Here is a 23,564-nt window from a genome sequence, read left to right as displayed (position 1 = left end):
CAAAGTACAGAGATTTTTACTATTTTGTCCAGATTTTATGCTTTTTTATCTGCAAAGCTATTTGTCTGACAAAATTACTCTGACATTACCAAAAATCAGAAACCCCTCTTTTTAATATTTTAATATTTTTATTTTTCCCCATAGCACTTGTAACCTTGTAAAGTAGTATATCATGGCTGTATTTGTTATATGTATTATATTTCCCTTCTGACATACCCCACTAGGATGTAAGTTCCATGAGGGCTTGTTTTGTTAAATGACTTATTTGCAGTACCTAGAGCAGTATCATAATGACATAATAAGTGCTCAATAAAAATGTACTGAATGGAGAAATAAATAAATAAATAAAGGGGTCTTAGAAGGGACCATGGGCTCTGAAAGGCAGTGAAAGGTAACCTGTGGCTCTGACATGTGGTCTTTCCTGTTCTAGAAAGATGAGCCCTACCTCTGCTCCCAAATGCCTACCTGAGGATCTGGGGTGCCTCCGCTGGCTGACCACAGGCATCTTGTCTGTGTCCTTTGCGGCTGGTATAGTGGTCAGTGGGCTGGTGCTCTGGATGACCCTTTTCCGCATGACCTGCACTGTGACTACTATCTGGATCTTCAACCTGGCCCTTGCCGACTTCACTGTCCTATTGTCTGTGCCCATAACCATATACAGCCTGGCCAGTGGTGAGTGGTTGCTCAAAGACTTGGCCTGCAAGCTCTACCTAGCCTTAGTGGCCCTCACCTTCTTTACCAGCATCTGCCTCCTGGTCCTCATCTCTGTGGACCGTTGCATCACTGTCCTCTACCCTGACTGGGCCTGAAACCACCGCACCGTGCAGCGAGCAAGGTGGCTGGCTGTTGGTGTACGGCTCCTGGCTGCTGTCACCTGCTATCCAGACCTGAAATTCCGGACTACTGGAAAATTCAAAGGATGTACGTACTGCTACTTCAAGTTTAACAGAGAGAATGAGGATTGGAATGGGATGGAGAAGCAAATGGCAGTGACCATCATTCACTTCCTGGTGGGCCTCCTGGTGCCCCTGGCCATCATCAGCACCTTGTGCCTATCTCATCCATGCCAAGCTCCAGCGGGAGGGCTGGGTCCCTGCCAGACGGCCAAAGAGGTTGCTGCTGGTGTCGGTAAGCGCCTGCTTTGTCTTCTGGTTCCCGTTTCACATGGCGCTCTTGGTCCAACTGGGGCTAGAGAAATCTCATGACCCTCAGATGCTCCTCGTCCTCTGGGCTGCATTCTCCTTGGGCGGTCTCAACCCTTTCCTCTATGCCTTTATTGGCAGAGACTTCAAAGAAAAGTTTTTCCAGTCTTTGCCTTCTGCCCTGGCCAGGGCGTTTGGTGAGGAGGGGTTTCTCAATCACCCTGTCCCTGAGATGAAGCCCCCACCGGATGATGGAAACCTTGAAGTGGAAGCTGGAAATTCCTCCTGCTTAGTTTGCAGCTTTTCCCTAGTCTGACTTCCAAGACCCTTCCAAATTCTGACTCTTCTTTCAAGAAGTCTTCCCAGCAACTCTTTATTTCAATCTCTGCATGAGAGGTATCTAGTTATTTCCTGGTATCCATTCTACTCTTCCTTTATAGGAAGACTTCTATTTGTTTTAAAGTGCCCACAGTTAGCCAGAAAAAAAGAGGACTACATTTCCCAGAGTCCTTTGCAACCAGTTATGGCCATGTGACTGCTTTCCGGCCAATAGTATGTGAGTGCAAGTAATCGATGTAACTTCCTTGAAATGCCCTTGAATGGGAGGGGCCTGCCCTATAGTCCTTCCCTTACTATGGTCTAGAACATAAATGTATCAGTTAGTTTTTGCTGCATAACAAAGCTCCCAAAACTTAGAAACTTAAAACCATAACCTTTTATGATTTCTGCGGGTCAGCAATTTGGGCTGGGCTCAGCTGAACAGTTTCTGGTTTTGGCTGCACTTCCTCATGTGGTCAGCTTAGTTACTGCTTCTGGGAGGGGTGGCTGGCTTGCAGTTGGGATGATAGGATTGACTGAGCTATGTGGTTCTCATCGTCCTGCAAGCTGACTGGGAAAGTTTCCAAGAGCAAGAGGGAAATGTGAGATGTAGACTCTGACACTGCACAATGTGACCAGGTTCAATGAGTAGGGGAATAGATTCCACCTCTCAGTGGGGAAATCTGAAAAGCGACATTGAAAAAGAGCATAGATACAGAAAAGCATGTGAAACTGGGGCCATTTGTCCAATTTGCCATAGCATTTGTGGTGGGGAGTCATGTGGAAAGCAACTATGTCCCCATCCTCACCCTGGAATGCACACACCCAGGCTGTGAAAAGACAGTTTTCAATTTCTAGCTCATTGAAGCCACTGCATTTTGTGTCTCTGTGATAGCAGCTGAATCTATACCTTAACTATCACGCTGCCAACCTCTGGAACTTGAGTGAAGCAACATAACAAACTTCCTTATTGTTGAAGCCATTTGGTGTTGGATTTTCTGCTACTTGAAACCCATAGTAGCCCTGCTGATGCGTTCAATAACCACTCCTTTCCAGACACAGAAATCCTAGTGGTCCTTGGACACAGTGGACCATTCCCTTGGTTCTAGGTAGAGGCAAATTTTTTTTTTATCCAAACCAAAAGCTATCCTGTTACTTGTTCACAATTGGAAGAGGCAACTCTGTTCCTGCTCTGATTAGCCGTGAGACCTCTCCTCTCAGAACTTCTGTTCTCTCAACTCTGTACAACAGCAGCAAATGTTTTTATATTTCATGGATGAGGGGTATTAGGAAGGATAGAGGTGCCTTAAAAATAAGCTGGGAAAAGTGGTTTATTCAAAAACAGAACTTAAAAATAACGTAGGCACGTGGTAAAAAGAAAATGATTCTTCCTGTACTTCTAAATCTTCCATTCCAACTTGTTCTCACTAGAGACTGTTTCTTGTGTGTCCTTCCATTATCCTACATCAAGACACAGAGAGAGAGAGAGAGAGAGAGAGAGAGAGAGAGAGAGAGAGAGAGAGAATTTCACCAATCCCTTATTGATGAGCATTTAGGTTGCTTTTGAATCAGCTGCACTGATATTTTTGAAACTTACAAATCATTCAATACAACCCACATTCCAAACAACACAAACACAGAAGTGGAGGAATTCATTGATTTATCACAGAGTGAACGCCCATGCAACTTAGCCAGCTCATGGACTAGAACAGTGCCAGCCATCCCAACTGTGCCAGCCATCTCCCCCTCCAAAGATAACCTCTACCCTAAATTTTACTGTGAGCCTATTTTGCCTGCCTTTTTACCCTCTGAAAAATTTCATTTGAAACATTTCAAACTTACAGTTACAAGAATAATACAATATGCCTTTCAATTAAATTTATTAAATGTTGGTATTTGCCCATCTCCATAGCCCATATATTTAGCCTCTTCTCTCTCTCTCTCTCTCTCTCAGGCCCATGGAGGGAGCCCCACAGCCGCTGTCATTCAATGAGTCAGTGGTCAGGGCACCTCTGGAAAATTTTGAACCTTTTGTAACTAGGTACAAACATCATATCCAACATGATTAAATTCTTTAATCTGTATTTCTTAAGAACTAGACCATTTCCCCTGCACAACCATAGTATTACCACCCTCAAGAATTTTAACATTGATATTATCTAATAAACAGTCTATATTCAAATTTCCTAGTTGTCCCAATAATGAACTCTATAGCACTTTTTAAAAATCAGGAGCCTCCATGCCCCCCCTCCCCAAAATGGACTGTGTTATTAGGTCAAATATCGTACAGGTTGATTCCCTAAAGCAGAAATAACACAGGCCACATTCAAAATGAGAAATTAATAACAAAGGATAACCGAAAACATTCAGATTGCCTTGGACATTTCCAAACACCCTTCTAAGTAACTCCTGGGTTATACAATAGAATGCAACTGAAGTGCCATTTATTTAGAAATAAGCACACTGCACATCAAAACTTGTGAGGTGGGGCCAAAGCTGCGGAAACTCTAAAGCTTTAAATGCTAATGGGGGCGGGGGAGCTCAAAAGGGGATGAGCAAAGCAAACAATTCAAGAGGCTATAAAGAGAACAATAAAATCAATGAACTAAAAGTTGAAAGAAAGCATTGACAGGTATACTAATGAGGCAACTGACGAAAAAGAAACAGTGGATAATAATAAGAAGCTGGTTCTCTCTCTTTGTTTCTCCAACAATAATATCCTTTTATATGTGTACCTACTGATGTCTTTTGGTGAACACTCCAAGAAGGGAAAATGGCATGACACTCGCTTACGGCTGGGTGACACCTGTCAAGCTGCTTCCATTCTTCGTGCCTCCGTTTCCACCTATGTGAAACAGGATAATAATTGTACCTCTCTCAAACAGTGGCTGTGCCGATTTCGTGCGTTATTGCTGGCAGCGAGGAAGTTTGATGTAACTGTTTGCTATTATTGATAGTCTCATCTGCTAGATTCCTCCTCGGGGACTGGCAGAGTCAGAGGGCGTATTCCACATGGCCAGACTCCGCCACAGGTGGGCTCCGCAAGGCTGTTTCCCACGCTTCGCCATGGCAACCGCGCTGTCAGTCTCTTTGATCTTCTCCTTCTCCGAGGAGAATAGTGGGATCCCGGTGAGGTTTTAAATTTTCATTGATTTTCTAATGAATGCGGTTAAGCAGTCTTTCAAGGAGACGCTGCGGTTTTTTGAGCGGGCTGCAGGATTCTGCAGGAGATCGCCGTGGGGGCCGGGATGGTTGATAAGCGGGTTTTGATTCCCGCCCAGACAGGGCGCAGCACCTTGGCGTGGCCCAGCGAGGGAATCAGCATTTCCTTGGACAGCCTCAGAGAGAGAGGGTTGTGGAAGATGCCCTAAGCCTCAGATTCTTACTGTGCCAAATAGGGACTTAAAATCTTTCTCTAATAAGATTTCCATGAGAACTAAAGAAGGCGATTCCGTCCTCCAGGCATCCTACAAGGACCGCTCGCAGGTATGGATTGCCTCCTGTGCCCCAGGTGCCCTGGACTCCCCAAAGCGGCATCTCATGATTATGTCCATTGTGCAGATGAGAAAATCAAAGCTCAGAGAAGTTCCTACCAAAGGTCACACAGCGCGTGAGTGGTGGTCATGACTGGAAGGGTCTGACTCCACTAATCCATTCAGTCTTGGTTATTGCGCGCTGGTCAGGTGACCGGGCTGGGTTCCAGGCACTAAGAGACAGAAAGGTGGAGACGGGCAGCCGGCTGACTCTGTTAGAGCTCAGTGCTCATAACAGCAATGTTGCCAGGTTCGATTCCCACATGGGCCAGTGAGCTGTGCCCTCCACAACCAGAGTGAAAGCAAGGCCTTGATTTGGAGCTGATGGGTCCTGGAAAAACACACTGCTCCCCAATATTCCCCAATAAATAAAAAATAATAATAATAATAAAAGGTGGAGACAGAGGTCCCTACCGTGGAGAAACTGGCATTCAAGAGGGAGGGGCTGAGATTCCAGGGGGAGGGGCTGAGATTCCAGGGGGAGGGGCTGACATCCGGGGGCGGGGGGGCTTCTTTCAGAGTCTACAGCCTCCACCGCCACGCCATACTCTGTCCCTACAAGTATTGACCGCGTACTTAGTAGGTACAAACCTCTGCCACCCCTTGGGAGTCAAGCGTTCCTGACAAGAACTCAGCCTCTGCCCTCGTGGAATTCGCAGCCTGAGGGAGAGAGCTTTGAACTAATGATCCCACAGGAAGATATTTACCTCCCAGGCAGAAGGGAGGAAGTTACGCTTTTAGTCACTACCTCTGTTTCTCTCAGCGACGAGAGAGGGGAGGCGGAGCCCCAATCTGGCCGAGTTTGAGATGCTCCCAGCCGTGGGAGACAGGCTGTCATCAAAGTCGGAAAATAGCTGTCATGAGACTCCTCACCCCATGACATCTGACACCTTTCCTTGTAACCTGAAACCCCGCACTCCGCTGCAAACTCGGAGGCTCTGTTTCCATAGACGGAGCACGCACTGCTTCCTGATCTTGGCAGCCCTCCGGGGGCAGACGTCCGGGCTCTGGCCAGGGTCACGATGTCAGGGACAGATTCCATCTCAGGACCGTGACTTACTTGTGTGCTGTGGGTCTCCTCGTTCTCATTCTGGTTCATGTGAAATAAAGTGAGGACTGGACAACGTAACAACCTTACACCCTTGTCTATTTCACTTACTTTTGTGTCCCCCACTCCTGGGACACGGCCTGTGGGACATGATGTGCTGTCTCACCCCACTGGTCTCATGCTGACCGAGATCTAGGAATACAGAGTGCTAATAATTCACTCATTTGAAAATGGGGCCTCCCATGTGCCTCCTCCTGTGGTGGGTGATGCTGGGGACCCCAAAGGAATCAGACCAGGACCCTGATCTCAAAAAGTCCACAGAGATGGACACAGACAATGAGCAACCAAGGTGGTCATGGCTGTCACAGAGCCGGTACCAGGTATGTGGGAGCCAGCGGGGAAGTGGTGGGAGGTGGATGTGGGGGCTTTGATGGGCCACAGTGCAAAGCCAGGCTGAGGAGCTGGGACTTTGTCCAGGGGCACTAGGGAGCCATGGGAGGTGTGTGAGGGGAGGAGGCAAGGTCAATACTGGGTGTAGAAAGATCCCTCTGGGACCCCATGGAGGAGTGTTGTGGACAGGAGAAGGCTAAGGTGGGAGTCCAGGGGAAGAGGAGGAAGCCTGAACAGGAACCAGGCTGTGAAGATGGAGAAGCGAGAGTGGGGGCAGGGCAGGACAGACAGACAGGGCTAGAGGGAGTGAAGGGAGGGAGAGGCTGGTACTGAGTGGCCTTTAATCCAGGATCCCTCTCCTCCTCCCTCCCCACCTTGCCCCTCCCCCAGTCTTGGGCACTCCCAGGCCCACAGTAGCCACAAGGTGAGGCCTGGCAAAGCATGGTACCCACTTCCCCTCATGACTCCCCTTCCTTCCTCTTTCCTGGATACCAGCCCCACCCCTCCCACTGCAGGCCTCTCCTTTGGCCATCTGGGTCCAGACCCTCTTCTCTCTGTGGCCTATCCCCAACTTCCTACCACCTTCTCATTCCAGAAACAAACTCAGCAACTGAGTGACAATGTGACCTTCAGAGAGCCTCTATTTGCTGGTCTATAAAATGGGTGTACTAGTTTCTGATGGCTGCTGTAACAAATTCCCACAAATTTGGTGGCTTAAAACAACATAAATTTATCTCAGGATTCTGGGAGTCAGCTGTCCTAAATGAGTCATGAGCTCTAGAAAATCCATTTCCTTTCTTTTTTCCCCCCACTTCATGGCTTACAGCCCCTTCCTCCACCTTCAAAGCCAGCAAGGTACTGTCTTCAAGTCTCTCTCTGTCTCCCTCTTCTACTTATAAGGACCCTGGTGACTACCTTGGGCTCACCTGGATAATCCAGGGTCCTCTCCCTATTTCAGGGCCATCTGCTTAGCATCCTTAAGCTGCCATCTGCACCCTTAACGCTCCTTTGCCATGAAATGTAACATACTCACAGATTCCAGGGATTAAGACGTAGCCATCTTTGGGGCCATTACTCTCCCTACCACAATGGGCAGGGGGATCCTTACTCACACCCATGTATCCATTTATTCAACAATGTTTACTGAGCACCTGCTATGTGCCAGAAACTGCTTTAGGATGAAAATTTCTACTCTTATGGAATTTCTATGTTAGAGCATCGGAAGGAGGGGTGCAGACAGACAATTAAACAATACAAAAATTAAAAATAATACATGATTGTCAGTGCTGTAGAGGGGAAAACAGGAAGGTTAAGGGGAATGCGAGTGATCAGGGGACTGGCTAAAGTGATGGGGTAAAGCAAAGTGCTCCGGGAAGAGAGTACAGCAAGGACAAATGGGTGTGTGTATGTGTGCCTATTCAAGGAACCCCAGAGCAGAAGGAAGGGAAGTGGTAAGCTGTGAGGCTGGTGATGTGGGTGGGGCCACAACAGGCAGGGCTGCAAATGCCAGGCTGAGGGGCTCAGACCTTATCCTGGGAGATGGGAAGACAGTGCCCAGGTGAATGAGCAAATCCATCAGTTCACAAGTGGGGAAACTGAGGCCCATGCTCAGACCCTGCATGGCGGCCCCTCTGATTTCTAGCCAGGCCCTGGCTCCCACTTCCTCTTCTGTCTGCTTGTGAGCTGCCCTGCTCCTCCCCATCCTGAGTCCTCACAAGGAGACCCAGCCCCCAGCTCCTGCTCAAACGTCCTGGAAGACACTTCTCCGCACCTGCTGGAGAGTTCAGGACGAGGGAACAGAGTGGGTAAACTGAGGCCCATGAACAGAGCAGGACCTGCCGATCTCCCGACTTAACATCCAGGCCTCTGAGGTCACACAGACGTGAGTTCAAATCTGGAATCGGTCTCTCCTTTGTCTGCTTTGATTTTGAGCAAGTGAGTCTGTTCCTGGCCTGTTTCCCCACCTGAAAGGCGGTGCTGTTAAGAGCAGCCACCTTGTAGGGCTGGCCACAGCAAGGATCCTGCAGTACTTGAAGGATTCAGGTTTCCTGAGGGAATGGAGGAGGACGGCAGGAGTGAAGGGCATGAGACTGGAGGAGCACTGACTCCGTGAAGTGGGCAGATTTGATGCAATAAGGACAGGAGAAGGGCTGCAGGGGATGATGAGGCCAGAGCCAGACCACCCAGGGTTTCACCCCGGACTGAATTGAAGGGCTAGGACTTTATGCTGAGGCACTGGGGAGCCATGGGAGGCCTGTGAGCAGGGGAGGGGCAGGTCAGCTCTAGATCCATGTGGCGGCTGGACTGGAGGGGGAGACTGGAGGCTGGGAGGTCAGGGAGGAGGCTGGGGTGAGTCCACAGGTGAGATGGAGGCCTGAGCTGGGCCAGTGCACTGGTGACAGAGCAGAGGGGACAGTGTGGAGAGAATCAGAGTGAGATTGACTGTGAGTGCTTAGGGGAGGAAAGGGGGAGAAGTCAGCGTGCCAGGTCTGGGTGGATGGTAAGGCCGTCCTTGAGATGGGGACCTGGGGAAGTTTGGGGAGACGGGTGTGGAACGTGCTAACATGGACACCTGTGGGTCCTGACAGCACCGTGCAGCCCATGGAGGACCCTTCAGAGACTCGGCAGCCAGCAGCCCCCGGAATCCCGTGCCCACCGGAGGCTGTCCTCTTTTTCTTCTACTCTCTGGCTGCCCTTGCCTCCTACCTGCTGGACGTGGTCAGCCACAGCCTGGTTATCCGAGCAGCAGGGCCCCTCCTGCCTCCCCTGCTGTCAGCCGCCTGGTTTGGCTACCAGGCTGCAACCGATGTCGCCTTCACTGTCCTCCTGCCACTGACCCTCATCTGGACACGCTCCAGCTGGCCCCTGGGTGGCACCTCCTGTCCCCTGGACCCTGGCCTGGCTTTCCTGACCTTCTACGCCAGTGGCCGCCTGCTGGCCCGCACAGCCGCTGACCATTGCGCCTCCGTGCTCTGGCCAGTCTGGGCGCTCAACCACCGCGCAGCCCGAAGGGTGGTTCTCTGGGCCAGCGGCTTCTGGCTCCTGGTGCTGGTCCTGGGAACGCCAATGCTGCGAGCCCTGGTGAACCGAGCCCAGCCGTATAATAGGACGCCCGCTGGGGAACAACCCCACTGCTCCTCCAATTCCACACTGAATCAGCTGGTGTTTGGCTTTGGGGTGCCTTTGGGGGTTTTGAGTGCCTTTCACAGCCTCCTGAAGGCCAAGCTGCAGCTGGCAAGGCTCACGGGCAGGCCCCCGCTGCTGGGGATGCCCTGGGCCTCAGGGACCATGTTATTTGCTGGTTCCCCTTCCACCTGCTACTTCTGCTGAGGCTGGTGGGAATGTGGGAGGCCAGGCTGGACATGGAGGAGGTTTGGGTGCTGCTCAGACCCCTGGGGCTCACCCTGGTGGGGGCCAGTGGCTGCCTCAACCCTCTGCTCTACGCATGTGGGGACCAGGCCTTCAGGAGGCAGCTATGCCAGGCCATCTGGCCCTGCCCAGGGGGAGGGTATGAGGAGGACACAGGTGGGGTTGGGCACTGGGGATGGAGGCCCAGCCTTCCTTCAAGGACCTGAAGGGAAATTCCTAGGGAGTTGGGGACAGTGTGGGGCAGGGGAAAGGGAGGGGGTGGGGCTTGCCATCTCTTCAACCTCCAGAATGTGATACACTGAGATGCAGTGAGAGACGGTGAGCAGAATGGGCGGTCACAGAGAGAGATGTAGAGAGGGGCCAGAGACCCAGAAAGAAAGGACAGAGACCCAGAGAGAAGGGGACAGGGACCCACAGAGAAAGCAGGCGAGTGCAAGAAGAGATGCTCAGAGGGAGAAATGGGTGCAACCCAGACACAATAAGATGGCATAGACAGCGGCAGATGGGGCCCAAGGCAGGGAGAGGATGAGACAGACAGGTCAGGCTGCTGGGAGGGCCCAAGTGGGAGACGAAACAGAAAAAGATATGGAGACGAAGACCCAGTGAGAGACAGGAACACGGAGAGCTCTAGGGAGAGATGGAAATAGAACTGGCGTCAGACTGAAGGAGAAGGGAATGAGTGGGGAGAGAGACGGTCGGACAGGGACAGACAGGCAGAGAGAAACAGAGAGATGTGGGCCTGGATCTAAAGACAGGACTAAGACACAGGATAGGGATTTGGAACTAGGATGACTTACCAACTCGGTATTCCTGTGACAGCAATTCCCGGGACATGGGGCTTTCAGGGCTAAAACTGGGAATGTCCCATACACAGAGGGGGCACATTGGTCCCACAGATGGAGCGGGTAACACAGGACAGCACTGAGTTGCCAGATTTCCTGGGTCCTTAGGGCCTTAGTTATCATTCTTCACTTGCTGCATTTGAAATACCCATGGTGGTGGTGGTGATGGTGGTGGTGGGGGACTCACAATGGAGGGGGCTGCTAACCGTCCCTCCAGTGTCTCCGCCCTGGGAACCATGTTGCTTGCCAGTCTTTCGAGTTCAAACTCCCAACGGTTTTCAAACTAAAGGTTAATTTTTGCTCCACGCGGAGTCTTACGTTGTGCCCACAAGGCTACCTCAGAAATGCACTGAGCTCCAGGGGGAAAATCTATCTCTTTCCGTCTTTGAAAAACTAATTAGTGATGCCTCTTGACCCCATCTGTACATTCTAATAGCCGGGGGAGCTTTTAAAATCCAGTCAGTGTCCAGGCCCCATCCCCAAGCGTTGTGGTTTAAGTGGGCCATGGTGGAGTTGGGCTTGGGAGTTTCAAAAGCTCCCCAGGGAAACCCACGTGTGGTGCCACTGGGCTGAGCCCCATCCATCTCCAAGTGCCTGTGGTTGTGAAAATGCACCCTCATTGCTCCCAGAGGACTGAAAAACCCGGCACTAAGTGGTTGAAAACCCTGGGGGATGCAAAGACCAACTTCTTTGTCAATAAATTGCTTGTTTTACAAGCATCGACAGCCAAGACCCACGCTGGGGGCCAGCAGTAGTCAGATCCTACTCTGGATGCACCCCCCCACCCTCAAGTTCCCAGTTACAGCTACCAAGAATGGAAGGGTAGAGTAGTGGGGGGAGGGAGGGAAGGGCGGAAGGCAGATCAACTCACTCTGATAAGGAGGGATTTCCAGGAAGCCTTCCAAAAGGGCTGACACAAAACAGAGGTGGGAAAGGGCACTCCAGGCAGAAGGCACAGCATGTGAAAAGGTACTGGGTCATGGCTTCCCCTTCCCCTTCCCCTTCCCCTTCCCCTTCCCCTTCCCCTTCCCCTTCCCCTTCCCCTTCCCCTTCCCCTTCCCCTTCCCCTTCCCCTTCCCCTTCCCCTTCCCCTTCCCCTTCCCCTTCCCCTTCCCCTTCCCCTTCCCCTTCCCCTTCCCCTTCCCCATCTCCATCTCCATCTCCATCTCTGAGTTATATGTGGTTAAGAATATTCTGGGGTGGGGGCGCATAGCAGGTGGGTGAAATTTTTTTAAAAAAAGAAAGACTGGAGGGAGCCAGGCCACACAGCCTCTAACGCCAGGCTGAGGGGTTGGGACTCTTCTCAAAGGCGGGCTGTAGAGCAATGGGAGGTCTGTGAGTAGGGAGGGAGAGGGTTAATTTTCGGTTTAGAAAGACCCTTGTATGGGCTGGAGGAGAGAGATAGGGGGTGGGGCGAGGGTCCAAAGAGACAGGAAGCTCAGGCAGAGAGGCAGGAAAAAGCAGCGAAGACTCCCTCCCTCGCCTGGTCTCAGAATTATGGTTTTTCGGAAATCCACTTCCCTCCTTGAGCTGGTTAGCTTCTGGCTGGGAAAATAGTCCAACACCGCCCCGGTGTGGCTTTTTGGAGTATTGCAACCAAGGACTCTTAAAAGTAAGGCTATCCTTCAAATCAGAACGCTTGAGAATTAAAGAGGGCGCGATTACCAATTATGCCACAACTGGCCCAAAGTTTTTGTAATCCCTGAGCCAAAATGATAGTGAGATTATGATTCCATTCCTGATTAGAATTTTCTAGGCCTTTCCCGGTAAACCCAAGATGTTTAGTCACCCTATTCAGAAGCTGCCTTCTCAGATCTTGGGCTGAAATGAAATTATTTCTCATCAGATGAGAAAGTGGCTGAAGCTCAGCCAAAGGCTAGGGTGTCACCCATGACATTCCACCTGTGGGGGATGGAGTCAGGGAGTGGGGAGGAGGTTAGTGAGGAGCTGGTAACAGACTCTCTGTCTAGGGCTGTGGACACCTATGGAAGGGGCATTGACAGTGGGTGTTGATGGTTGAATAGGAGTTTGCTAAGAAAAGAAAAAGATGTGTTGATACACTATAATGAAAAAATATGATAACTACAGACCCTTTTCAACTTGCAAAGTCGATTCTTGTCTTTGATCCCAGGCCATCCTTGCTGTGGTTTTCTGGGGTCCATTGGACAAAGATTTTTATCTTTGTTTGATAAGAAAACCAGGGCTCAGAGAAAAGAAATAAATCTGATGTATATAGCAGTTTGTTTTGGCACCAGGTGGTGAATCAGCCCTGCTCTTTCTCTCCTCTGTGCCCTTGCATCCAAAGTTGGAATACCCTTTCACCTCTTGTACACCTCTAAATACTCCTGAAAGACTCCTACTCATCCCTCAAAACTCAGCTTAGATTCTGTGCCCCTCACCTCAAACCTGGGAGTCTGGACCCCCAGCCCCTCCTCCCTCAGACCCAGGAGTCCAGGCCCCCGCCCCTCCTCCCTCAGACCCAGGGGTCTAGGCCCTCCTCCCTCTTACCCAGAGGTGTGAACCTCAAACAGAGTGGCCAGGGTGGTGGCATGGAGCAATATGTGCTGATTCTGTCACATTTATTTGGTCTCAGGCCAGAGTCATGGTTGGGGCAGAGGAAAGGCCTCTTGGATTAGGCTGTCCTGTGTCTTCTCATTGCTGAGCCTAGGAGAGGAAGAGAGACAGCGATACCCAGATACATGGGACAGAAAAAGAAGTCAAGATAACAAAATGGGAACCAAAGAGACAGAGATCCAGCCCGCCACCTCCACCCTCTTCCTGCTCACCTTGTTGAAGAAGTAGATAGAGGCGAGGATGGTGAACATGGCTATGGCCAATGTTACATTCTGGGGGAAGGGAGTCAGAGGTCAGGACCCAACCCCTCCCCCCCAAACCTCCCTTTCCTCACCAGAGCCCTCCTCACTTCTTGAAAGTTCATTGCCATGAGGCCTCAGCTGCACAGTCGCTTGATCTCCCTTTCCTTTTCTTGGGCCTCTGAGAGGGGCATTCAGCCACTGGAACCTGAGAGAGAGTTGTCTGGGAGACCAGAATGGTGGCCATAGTGATGGAGAAGGGCATTCTGGGTAGAGGGGACACTGGGGCAGAGGCTTGGGGAACAGGGGGATTTGGGTGCAGAATGTCCCATGCAGTATTTAAACTTAGAATCTGGACATTTGAGATCAAAGAGCCAGACCCCCAACACAACCCTGAGGTGTTTGTTCCCCTGTAGAGAAGCCATGGGAGGGACAGGGTCAGCCCTGGTGACCAGAAGTATACGGGAGCAGGAGGAGCTGGAAGCCAGGAGAGAAAGTGAGGTGGCCCAGGCACGATTTCCTCTGGCAGTGTCTGCCAAACACAAGGCCAAGAGAAACAGCAGTGGTTAACTGGACATTCCAGAGCCTGGTCACCAGGTTTGGGGGTGAGAGTGGCAATTATAATGGTAGAAATCACGGTGGTGGCAGCAGCTTCCCCACCTCTGGGTCACCCAGATGGTGACGGGCCCATGGCTCTCACAGCGCACCGACTGCCCCTGATTTTTACTCCGCCAGCCCACCTGCTACTTTTGTGGATACATAACTCCTTTTTTTTTTTTCCATCATGCCTTTAGAACTAACTTCCAGAAATACAAAGGAGAAACAGGGCAAGCAATCGTCATTACCCACGGAGATATATATGTATTTCCCCTAGAAGCAGTGATTCAGTATTTGATAATTCAGCATCCCTGGTGACTTTTTACGACATAACTACTGGGAATTATAAGAATCAGCTATAAAATGATATATCAGGACACCAACCAGAAAATTCCAGAAGGCAAGACATTCTACAGGGCAACTGGCATGGTCTCTCCAACAAGACCACATCACAAAACAAAACAAAACAAAGCTAGTGGACTTTCTATATTTTGTAAGGGACTGTTAGCATAAGGACTGCCGCTTTACGGTTAAGATAGGGTTAACAGCCCTGGCAGACCTGGGCTCAAGAACTGTTACTTTAAAGTCAGAGTAAGATTAACAGCCTAACAGCCTTGAGCGTAAAACAACCTAATGGCCTAATTGTTAGTTCCAGGATGTGGGCATAGAGACCAGATGTTTTATCTCCTGATGTGGAAGATTTTGAAACGTATCTATTGTAAACCCTTTGAAGCATAGCACAACCTGCACTCCCTAAGACTTTAGAAATTACAGAATGTCTTAGTTATGTGAGAATTGAAGTCCATACTGTACTCCCTAAGACTTTAGTGATTACTAAGCACCTTAGAACTGCTATAAAAACCCTTAGCTTTGTAGGCTAGGGGTCCTTTGTTGAAACCCGCTGCGTCGGGCAGAGACGGGGACCCCAGCTAGCTGGAAATAAACCTCGCTGTGTGACTTGCATTGTCGTGTGTGTCTCTGTCTTTCTGAGGGGTGAAAGATTCCCGGACTTAACAATTTAAAAAAACCGTAGGAGACATATGACCAGATGGGGTGGGTAATCCTGACTTGGGTTTTGCTTTGGATAAAGCTGCTGTAAGTGATTTTTTTTTTGAGGGGGTTGGTGGGGATTAGGGACATTTGAAAGGAAAGTGAGTATTTGATGAGATGCAAATGTTATTGACACGAAAAGGAGAATGTTAACTGAAAAACACAGGTTACAACATTGCATGTCTGGTATGATCTCATTTTGGTAAAAAGTACGTATGTGAAAAAAAGTGCATTGAAAAATCTGGAAGAATGCCATGTCTCATTGTTGCAGCGGAAAGCAGGAGGCACAACTCCAAAGGGTTTAACTGGAGAGAATTTCATGCAGGGACCATGTTCAGAGATGGCAGGAGGGGACAGCACACCAGCTTAGCAAAAGCAGGGACCTGCTACCACCCTGTGGGGGTGAACTGTGTCCCCCAAAAGGCTTGTTCAAGTCCTCACCCCTAGGACCTGTGAATGTGACTTTGTTTGGAAATAGGGTCTTTACAGATGCAATGAAGTTGCAACCAGTGCCCTTATAAGAAGCGACCCAGAGACAGCCACCCCCATAGAACACCACATGACGAAGGAGGCAGAGAGCTAAGGGTCTGCAGGTCAAGGAACACCAAGGGTTGCCAGCAACGCCATACACTAGGGGAGAGGCCTGGGACACACCCTTCCTGACAGTCCTCAGAAGAAACCATCCCTGCCGGCACCTTGATTTTGGACTTTTGGACTTCTGATTTCCAGAACTGTGAGAGAATACATTTGTGGTGTCTAAGCCACCCAGTTTGTGGTCATTTCTTATGGCAGCCCTCACCAACTAATACACAATTTCAGGGGTCGAGGGGCAGGAGAGGGACCCATGTCACCTGAGCCCCTAGAGACAGGGGGCCCGCGATGGGAACTACAGGAGGAGCCAGCACCACATGCCCTCAGAGCTCCTGCTCCCCTTAATGACTGTCCCCAACTGGAATCCAGAGGGCAGGGGCCAGGACAGAGCTGAAGACGGAGACCCATCTTGAGGGCGCAGAGCAGGATGGGGAAGGGCAGGAAGTGGGTCAGAGGGCCGGGCAGACGCAGGGTACAACCAGGCTGTTTCCCGTATTTACCTGTGCGATGGGCTGAATAATGGCGCCTGTGATGCCCACATCCTGACCCCCAGAACCTGTGAACACGTTCCCTCACATGGCTAGAGGGCCTTTGCAGAGGTGACTATGTGAAGGATCTTGAGATGGGTTGTGTCTTAGTCCATTAAAGCTGCTCTAACAGAATACGAGACTCAGGGTTTCTAAACAACAGAAATGTGTTTTCACAGTGCGGGAGGCTGCAAACCCAAGATCAAGGCTCAGGCCAATTAGATGTGTGATGAGAGCCCACTTCCTGGTTCATAGGTGGCCAACTTCTCCCTGTGTCCTTACATGGCGGAAGTGGGGAGGGGGCTCTCTGGGGTCCCTTTTATAAGGGCACTGATGCCATTCATGAGGGCCCCACCCTCATGACCTAACCATGTCCCAAAGGCACCCCCTCCTAATACCATCACCTCATGGGGGGTTAGGATTTCAACCTGTGGAGTTTGGGGGGGGCACAGGAAGCAGGCTGAAGAGGCATCTTTATTTATTTAAAGAACGTTACCCAGGAGCTAGCCTCCAAGGTATCTAGGGTATCTATGGAGTCTCACCTCCTGGCGTCCCGGCTGACAGCTTGACTGCAACCTCATGAGACACCCTGAGCCAGAATCACCCAGCTAAGCCACTGTCCAATCCCTGATCCACAAGAACTGTGAGAGAGATTAAATGGCTATTGTCTTAAGCCACTAAGTTTTAGGGTAATTTGTTACCAAGCAATAAACAACGACCACTATTTAGCAGTTACTCCTCAAAATCCTGTTCTAAGTGCTGTGTATATTAGAACGTTCAAGTCTCAAGGCAATAGATTGTGCTTGTTCCCATTTTATGAATGAGGAAACTAAGCACAGAGAGGAGAGGTAACTTGCCCAAAGCCACACAGCTTGTAAATTATGAAGTTGAGGTTTGAACCCAGCCTGTCCAACTCCAGGATCTGTGTGTTTAGCCACTTGTCCATGCTGGCTTTGGCCAGCTATGGGTGGCGCCGGAGAAAGTGAAATCAAGAATCCTAAGAAAGCCTCAAAGAGCCCCAACATTTAAAGGGTGAGAAAAGGAAGAACAGACTGGGGTGAGGAAGGGAGCAGAGAATGTGTGAGTCTAGAATGTGAGGTGGGACGGTGGTTTCTCTTTCTGCTTCTGTGCCCAGCTTAAGAGCACTTGGGTTCAAATCCCAGTTTTGCCCACCACTCACTAGCTGTTTTCCCTCAGTTAAATTACTTAATCCTTCTGTGCCTCAGTTTCCCCATCTGCACCAATGGATTTAGTGAAAGCTGTATCAACCCCTCCTGGGGTTGTGGTAAAGATGAAATGGGTTAGCCCACAGGTTAATCCGAAGAGAGAGCTGCCGGGGAAGCATGCTGGGACCTGCTCCCCTGGGGGTGCTGGGGAGAGGAAATGAGCAGGTGAGGCTGAGGCACAGACAGCAGGATGAGCTCAGCGTCTGGCGGTGCGGACATGGCTGGGTCAGGGTTCCAGGGCCACCCCGCGGCCGGATCTCTCCTGCTCCTGCTGATGTTCCTGCCCCAGGCCCTGATGGAAGAAGGACCCCTGGTGTTCGTGGCTGTGGTGAGGTGTCCCCACCCCAGCCTGGCTTCTCATCTCCCCAGGCCGGCCCTGACCCAGTCCCCTCCCTAGGTGTTCCGCCATGGTGACCGGGCCCCGCTGGCCTCCTACCCCAAGGACCCACACAAGGAGGCTGTTTCCACCCTGTGGCCACGTGGTCTGGGCCAGTTGACCTCGGTGAGAAGCTGGGGGTGGGTGCAAGGGGTGGGGCACAGTGGGGAGGGGTCTGCTGAGCCTGCTCTGTCCCTAGGAGGGGGTTCTCCAGCAGCTGGAGTTGGGCCGCTTCCTGAGGAGTCGCTATGAGGCTTTTCTGAGCCCCAAGTACCAGCGGGAGGAGGTACTGCCACCTTGACCTTCACCCAGCCTCCTGACCTTCAACCTCTGACCTCCACTGACTCCAACACTCTCTTTGGGCCTCCACCTCTGGTTTTTGACCCCATCAAAAACCCTATGATTTATACCCTATGTCTGATCTCTGACCCTGACTCATCGATTAACCCACACCCACCTCTGGCCCCATCTCAACCTGAGTAATATCTTGACCTTTGACCTCTGACACCAAAACTTGATTGATTTTGTCTTTGACCATCATTGAATCAACTTGCCCTCCTGACCTCTTATCTTTGACCTCTACCCTTGATCATCAAATCTGACTTTCCTTTCCTATCTCCTCCTCTGTCTTCTGACATCACTCCATTAGGATCATTCTTCCTGACCTCCGACCTCTGATTCTTAATAGACATGCATTGAACTCTGACCCCACGTCTTCCAACTGCCTGTCTAATCTTGGCCTCCAGCTTCCAGCCATTCTGATCTTCTTTTCTGACTTTCATTGACTCAACTGACCACCTTAACCCTACATGCATACCTAACATTTGACCTCCAACCCGACAGTTCCTGATATTCACCTCTGACCCTTGATCCCACCTTTCTACACAGGCCAGACACTCAAACTTTCCCTGAGTTTTGACTCCCAACCCCTGACCTTTGACCCCAAAATGAATCCAAAGCGTTTGGTTTGTCACTGCAGCTGACCTCTGACCCCGACTGTGGTCCTCTGGTAACTGTGGTCCCCTCGCCTGTGCTCTCCCCACCTCAGGTGTACGTTCGCAGCACAGACTTTGACCGGACGCTGGAGAGTGCTCAGGCCAACCTCGCAGGGCTGTTCCCCGAGGCTGCCCCGGGGCGCCCTGAGGCGGCCTGGAGGCCCATCCCTGTGCACACGGTGCCCGTCACTGAGGACAAGGTCAGGGGGCCTGTCAGGGCCAGTGGGAGAGGGATGGAGAGAGGCAGAGCCCCGAGGAGAGGGCCAGAGGCTTGCAGAGGTGGCGCTGGGTCTGGCTGGGTGGCTCCCGGGAGTCTGAGCCAGCTCAGAGCAGAAAGACCTTCCGGGGTCACAGCTGTGCAGACTGGTGAGCCACCAACCCCACGCTGTGCAGCCAGATCTGGGAGAGACAGGGCCCCACAGCCCCGACTCCTCGGGCCCCCGTCACACTGCTATCCCCTCTGAGCTTCATTTCCTCCCAGCTGCTGAGGTTCCCCACGCGCAGTTGTCCCCGATACCACGAGCTGCTGCGCGAGGCCACCGAGGCTGCTGAATACCAGACAGCCCTGGAGGGCTGGACGGTGAGCAGGGCAGGGAAGACCAGGCTGCTGGGAGCCGGCTGGCGGGCGGGGCCTGGCGATTTTCAGACTCACCCCGCCCCCATGCATCCAGGGCTTCCTGACGCACCTGGAGAACTTCACAGGGCTGTCATTGGTCGGGGAGCCGCTCCGCAGGGCGTGGAAAGTTCTGGACACACTGATGTGCCAGGTGAGGCCCCACCCCACCCAGCCAGCCAAGTGGTTCAAATCTCAGCTTTGCTGCTCACTACCAGTGTTCCCTCAGGCGTCATTTAACATTTAGTACCTTGGTTTCCCATGTGCACAATGGGCTGGTGACACCTATAGCAACACCACCTGGGGTTGCTGTGAAGCCTGAAACGGGTTCATCCATGCGATGCACTTAGAATAGCACCTGGCATGTGGGTTTGAGGCTATGTGTTTGCAATTCCTTTCCCGAGGATCCGTTCTCTGAAAATTGCCCCAAACCAAACTTTGGGCAGCCAGAGCTGACCTGAAATGGCACGGTGCTTTCCATAGTTCTTGCTTCCCCCACATTGTGGGAATGTTCTTAATTGCACAGTGGGAATAGCAATGTGTGTGATTTAGGGGCTACACCTCTGGCCCTAAGGGCGTCTGGACTGTGGAATGATGGTCATTACCATTGTTAATTAATAATTGTTACTGCGCACACCATAACTTCCTGAAGGGACTCAGCCCATCAGGGGTTCAGATGAGAGGTAGAGAGAGGACTGCAGGTAATGGGACAGCACAGACACAGGGTGGGGGGGGGACTAAGGGGAGGAAGGGAGCATGAAAAGCTCAGGACATCCGTTACTCTGTCCTCTCTCCCTCTCTCCCTCTCTCTCCAGCGAGCCCACGGTCTTCCCCTCCCATCCTGGGCCTCCCCGGATGTCCTGCGGACGCTAGCCCAGATTTCAGCTTTGGATATTGGGGCCCATGTGGGTCCACCCCGGGCAGCAGAGAAGGCCCAGCTGACAGGGGGTGAGGTGCGGGGTTGGGAGGCTGGGAGGCCGAGGGGCCTTCCTCTGGGGTCCTCAGCACCCTGTCTTGCCCTCTCAGGGATCCTTCTGGATGCCATCCTTGCCAACTTCTCTCGGGTCCAGCGCCTGGGGCTGCCCCTCAAGATGGTTATGTACTCAGCTGTGAGTGTTTGGGAAGGGAGGCTGTGAGCGCCACGGGGCACAGGGATGAGGGGATGGCGGTCTGGGTGAGGAACCGCCGGTGGTCTCAATGGAGCCTCAGCCCACAGCCCTGGGTAACTCTTATCTCCAAACCATACTCTCAGACCATACAGCACTAGAGGCATTGAGTCTGGAAGGTGGGGGGAGATGGTGTTCAGAGAGAAAGAATTTAGCTCTTCTAGGAGGACAGGCTGTTTAATTGAGCTGTCCAACCATATTTTGCATCTATTTGACCAATCTTTGTTAAATGATTATCTGTAACTGATATAATCAGGGTGAGTCGATTTGGGAGGGGGTTCTAGGGGTTCTGGGGGACACGTGGGAGGCAGCTGGATGCACGAGTCTAGAGTTCAGGGGAGAGAGGACACCAGGAGAGGAGTCCGTCTCAGTCCCGGGATCCGCCTGCAGCACGACAGCACTCTGCTGGCCCTCCAGGGGGCCCTGGGTCTCTACGATGGGCACACCCCACCGTATGCTGCCTGCCTCGGCTTCGAGTTCCGGAAGCACCTTGGGGACCCGGAGGAAGATGCAGGGTGAGGAGGGGGAGGCGCCGGGAATGGGCTGGACAGAACTCTCAAGAGGCAGGACGTGGTGGCGGGCAGAGGTGCTGGGACGGCATTAGGAGGTTGGTAGGAAGGGGTCAGGGGCTTTCAGCTGCTCTTCTGATTTAAGGTGTCAGGGGAGGCGAGGGGAACGCCTGGGCGCCACGGCCTCCTGTCTCCCTACAGGAACATCACCGTCTCCCTCTTCTACCGCAACGACTCCGCTGGCCTGCCCCTGAGCCTCAGTCTCCCTGGGTGCCCGGCCCCCTGCCCATTAGGCCGCTTCCGCCAGCTGACCGCCCAGGCCCGGCCTCCCGTTCATGGGGTCCCCTGTCATGGCTCCCATGAACCTGCCCCACCCACAGGTGAGGCCCTCGGTGTTGGAGTGGGAGTGTGGGGGGTCCAAAGCCCTGAGACTCACCCCCACGTTGTCCCCACAGCCACCATGGTGCCCCTGCTGGCCGGGGCTGTGGCCTTGCTGGTGGCACTCAGCGTGGGGCTGGGCCTGCTGGCCTGGAGACCCGGCTGCCTACGGGCCTGGGGAGACCCGGTGTGAAACGAGAAACGGGGCACCCTTCCCCCACTGTTGATCCTGGATCCCAACATGTCTGCTCACCTGCTGCACTGGCCTCCGTGACTGTGTGCCTATGCGCGTGGGGGATGTGGGAGGACCCTGGGCCCAGAAGCTGCAAGTGGATGTGTGCACACGTGTGCGTGGGTGCGTGGAGGGCTGTCTATGTGGTTCAAGTGTAGACATTGGGGTTTCTGCACTGAAGACGTGCAGTGTCTACACTGACAGGCTCCTGTGCATGTGTGCCTGTTACGTGTGGGGGATGTGTATGGGCATTTCTATTTAGCGTGTTTCTCAACAGGCATGGGAGCATGTGGTGAGGACCCGCGGGGGCCTGTATGTGGACGTGTAGCACTTGCAATGTGTGCACCTGGCGATGTAGTGCGCGTGATACGCAACAGTTGCACCTGCATGGGCCCATCTGTGGGTCATGCACTATTGACTCTCAATGCCCTAAAGAGCGATGAGGGCGGTTTTAATGCTCTCCACTGGGGGGGGGGGGGGGGGGGCAGATGGGGCTCAGGTCTATCTAGTGGAGGGAATTCAAGGCCTGGCTCAAAGGCTGGTCAGTAATAATCGGGAGGCTGTGTGGCTCTGGACAAGTGACTGGCCTCTCTGTGCTCCCATCTCATTTGGCACAAGACTCAAATTCATTGGACCTCACTACCCCTGAAATTAACCTCCTGGGACCAGCACAGCAGGTGTGACCGGTACCATTTTCTCAGGGCTGCGCCTAATACTACTGGCTGCCATGTGGCCAGTTAAGTTAAATAAAATGTCAACTTCAGGTCCCACTTGCATGGCCACATTTCAAGCCGTCAGCCACATGTGGCTGTCCTACTGGACAGTGCTTAAACCTACAGCACATCCAATACAAACAGCAGACCCTGTGGGGCACTGGGAGTGGGCCAGGCACGGCTCTAAGCTGGACCCGGGCTCCTGAATTCAGCCCCTCTACCCAGGAGGGGAGGCTGCACCCTCCTGGTCATGCAACACCAGGCAAACACCCCACAGAACACTGGTGAGGAAGCCAGGTGTGGAGGGGGTGCTACTAGCCACTTGGTGCCCATTAGATCAGGTAGTTAAGAGGATCAGAGGCGAGGGGGGTTGTGGCCAGAACCAAGTTACTCCCAGACACTAGGACCCTCCAAAGATCCCCTGGGTGAAACGGGGTGCAGAACCTCCCTTCTAGGCTGTGGGAGGAAAAGGGTTGGGGCTACTAGCCCTTGTCCTCACAGCCAGAGGAGCTGGGAGACGCCTCCTCCCTTAGGGCCACCAGCACAGCTTCCCGTCCACCGGGTCCCAGCATTGTGGGGCAGGGGAGTCCTGCCTGGGCCCACCAGGTAGTCTCATCAGGAACACCCATCCCTGGGGAGCCCGCAGACCCGCCCAATCCCACCCACCGTTGCCCATGGAGGCACCAGTGGTCGCAGGACCTCAAGTGGACAATAGCCACGCCCCAGAACGCCCTCTGTACTTCTTGGTCCTGGGAGGACGCCCAGCTTCTGGCTTAGAGATCCAGGGAAGACGCAAGTTCTAGCAGGTTCCCCTCTCCTGCTGCTGTGAGTGGCTCCCACAGGCCGACAAGAGCCTCCCCGGGGCTTCCATGAATGTCTCCTGCCCTGTGCCCTGGGAGGGTTCTGGGTTCAGCTCCGCACAGGGAGCTCGCCAAACACCAGTGCACATGCAGTGATGCACGCGCTGTTTAACAGGCACCCATGTGCCCAGTGCTGCGATCCAGCCTCATGAAGCTGATTCTCAGCCCCAACACCTTTCATCCAGATGTGACACAGACACTGGCCAGAGGCCACACACGCCACTAGAGAAACCAGACGGGACTGGCCATCCCTTCCCCAGGTGAGCAGACCGCAAA

The 23,564-nt window shown here is 52.4% G+C and overlaps 2 protein-coding genes across 2 annotated transcripts; both read left to right on the top strand.

The window, feature by feature from the left end:
- Window positions 1–425: 425 nt before the first annotated feature.
- On the top strand, window positions 426–1,458 carry GPR32 (G protein-coupled receptor 32; the record flags this gene model as incomplete). The annotated part of the gene is given in 2 exon segments (XM_088800734.1): window positions 426–1,046; window positions 1,048–1,458. Coding segments are annotated over 2 exon segments (1,032 nt in total), but the record flags the coding sequence as incomplete, so codon positions are not given.
- A 4,059-nt stretch (window positions 1,459–5,517) lies between these two features.
- On the top strand, window positions 5,518–21,740 carry ACP4 (acid phosphatase 4). The gene is made up of 11 exons (XM_088800614.1): window positions 5,518–6,421; window positions 17,844–17,948; window positions 18,022–18,108; window positions 18,871–19,017; window positions 19,299–19,397; window positions 19,489–19,584; window positions 20,246–20,378; window positions 20,457–20,539; window positions 20,987–21,111; window positions 21,307–21,485; window positions 21,561–21,740. Exons 1-11 carry the CDS (start codon window positions 6,272–6,274, stop codon window positions 21,674–21,676), a joined length of 1,320 nt encoding a protein of 439 aa, XP_088656740.1. The 5' UTR covers window positions 5,518–6,271; the 3' UTR covers window positions 21,677–21,740.
- The last annotated feature ends 1,824 nt before the right edge of the window (window positions 21,741–23,564 follow it).

This window comes from Rhinolophus sinicus, chromosome 8 (assembly GCF_057876585.1).
Source record: "Rhinolophus sinicus isolate RSI-liver-muscle chromosome 8, RSI-T2T, whole genome shotgun sequence".
In the NCBI taxonomy this organism is placed as follows: Eukaryota; Metazoa; Chordata; class Mammalia; order Chiroptera; family Rhinolophidae; genus Rhinolophus; species Rhinolophus sinicus.
Note: the sequence above shows the minus strand (reverse complement) of the source record. Positions and strands in the feature narration are given on the sequence as shown.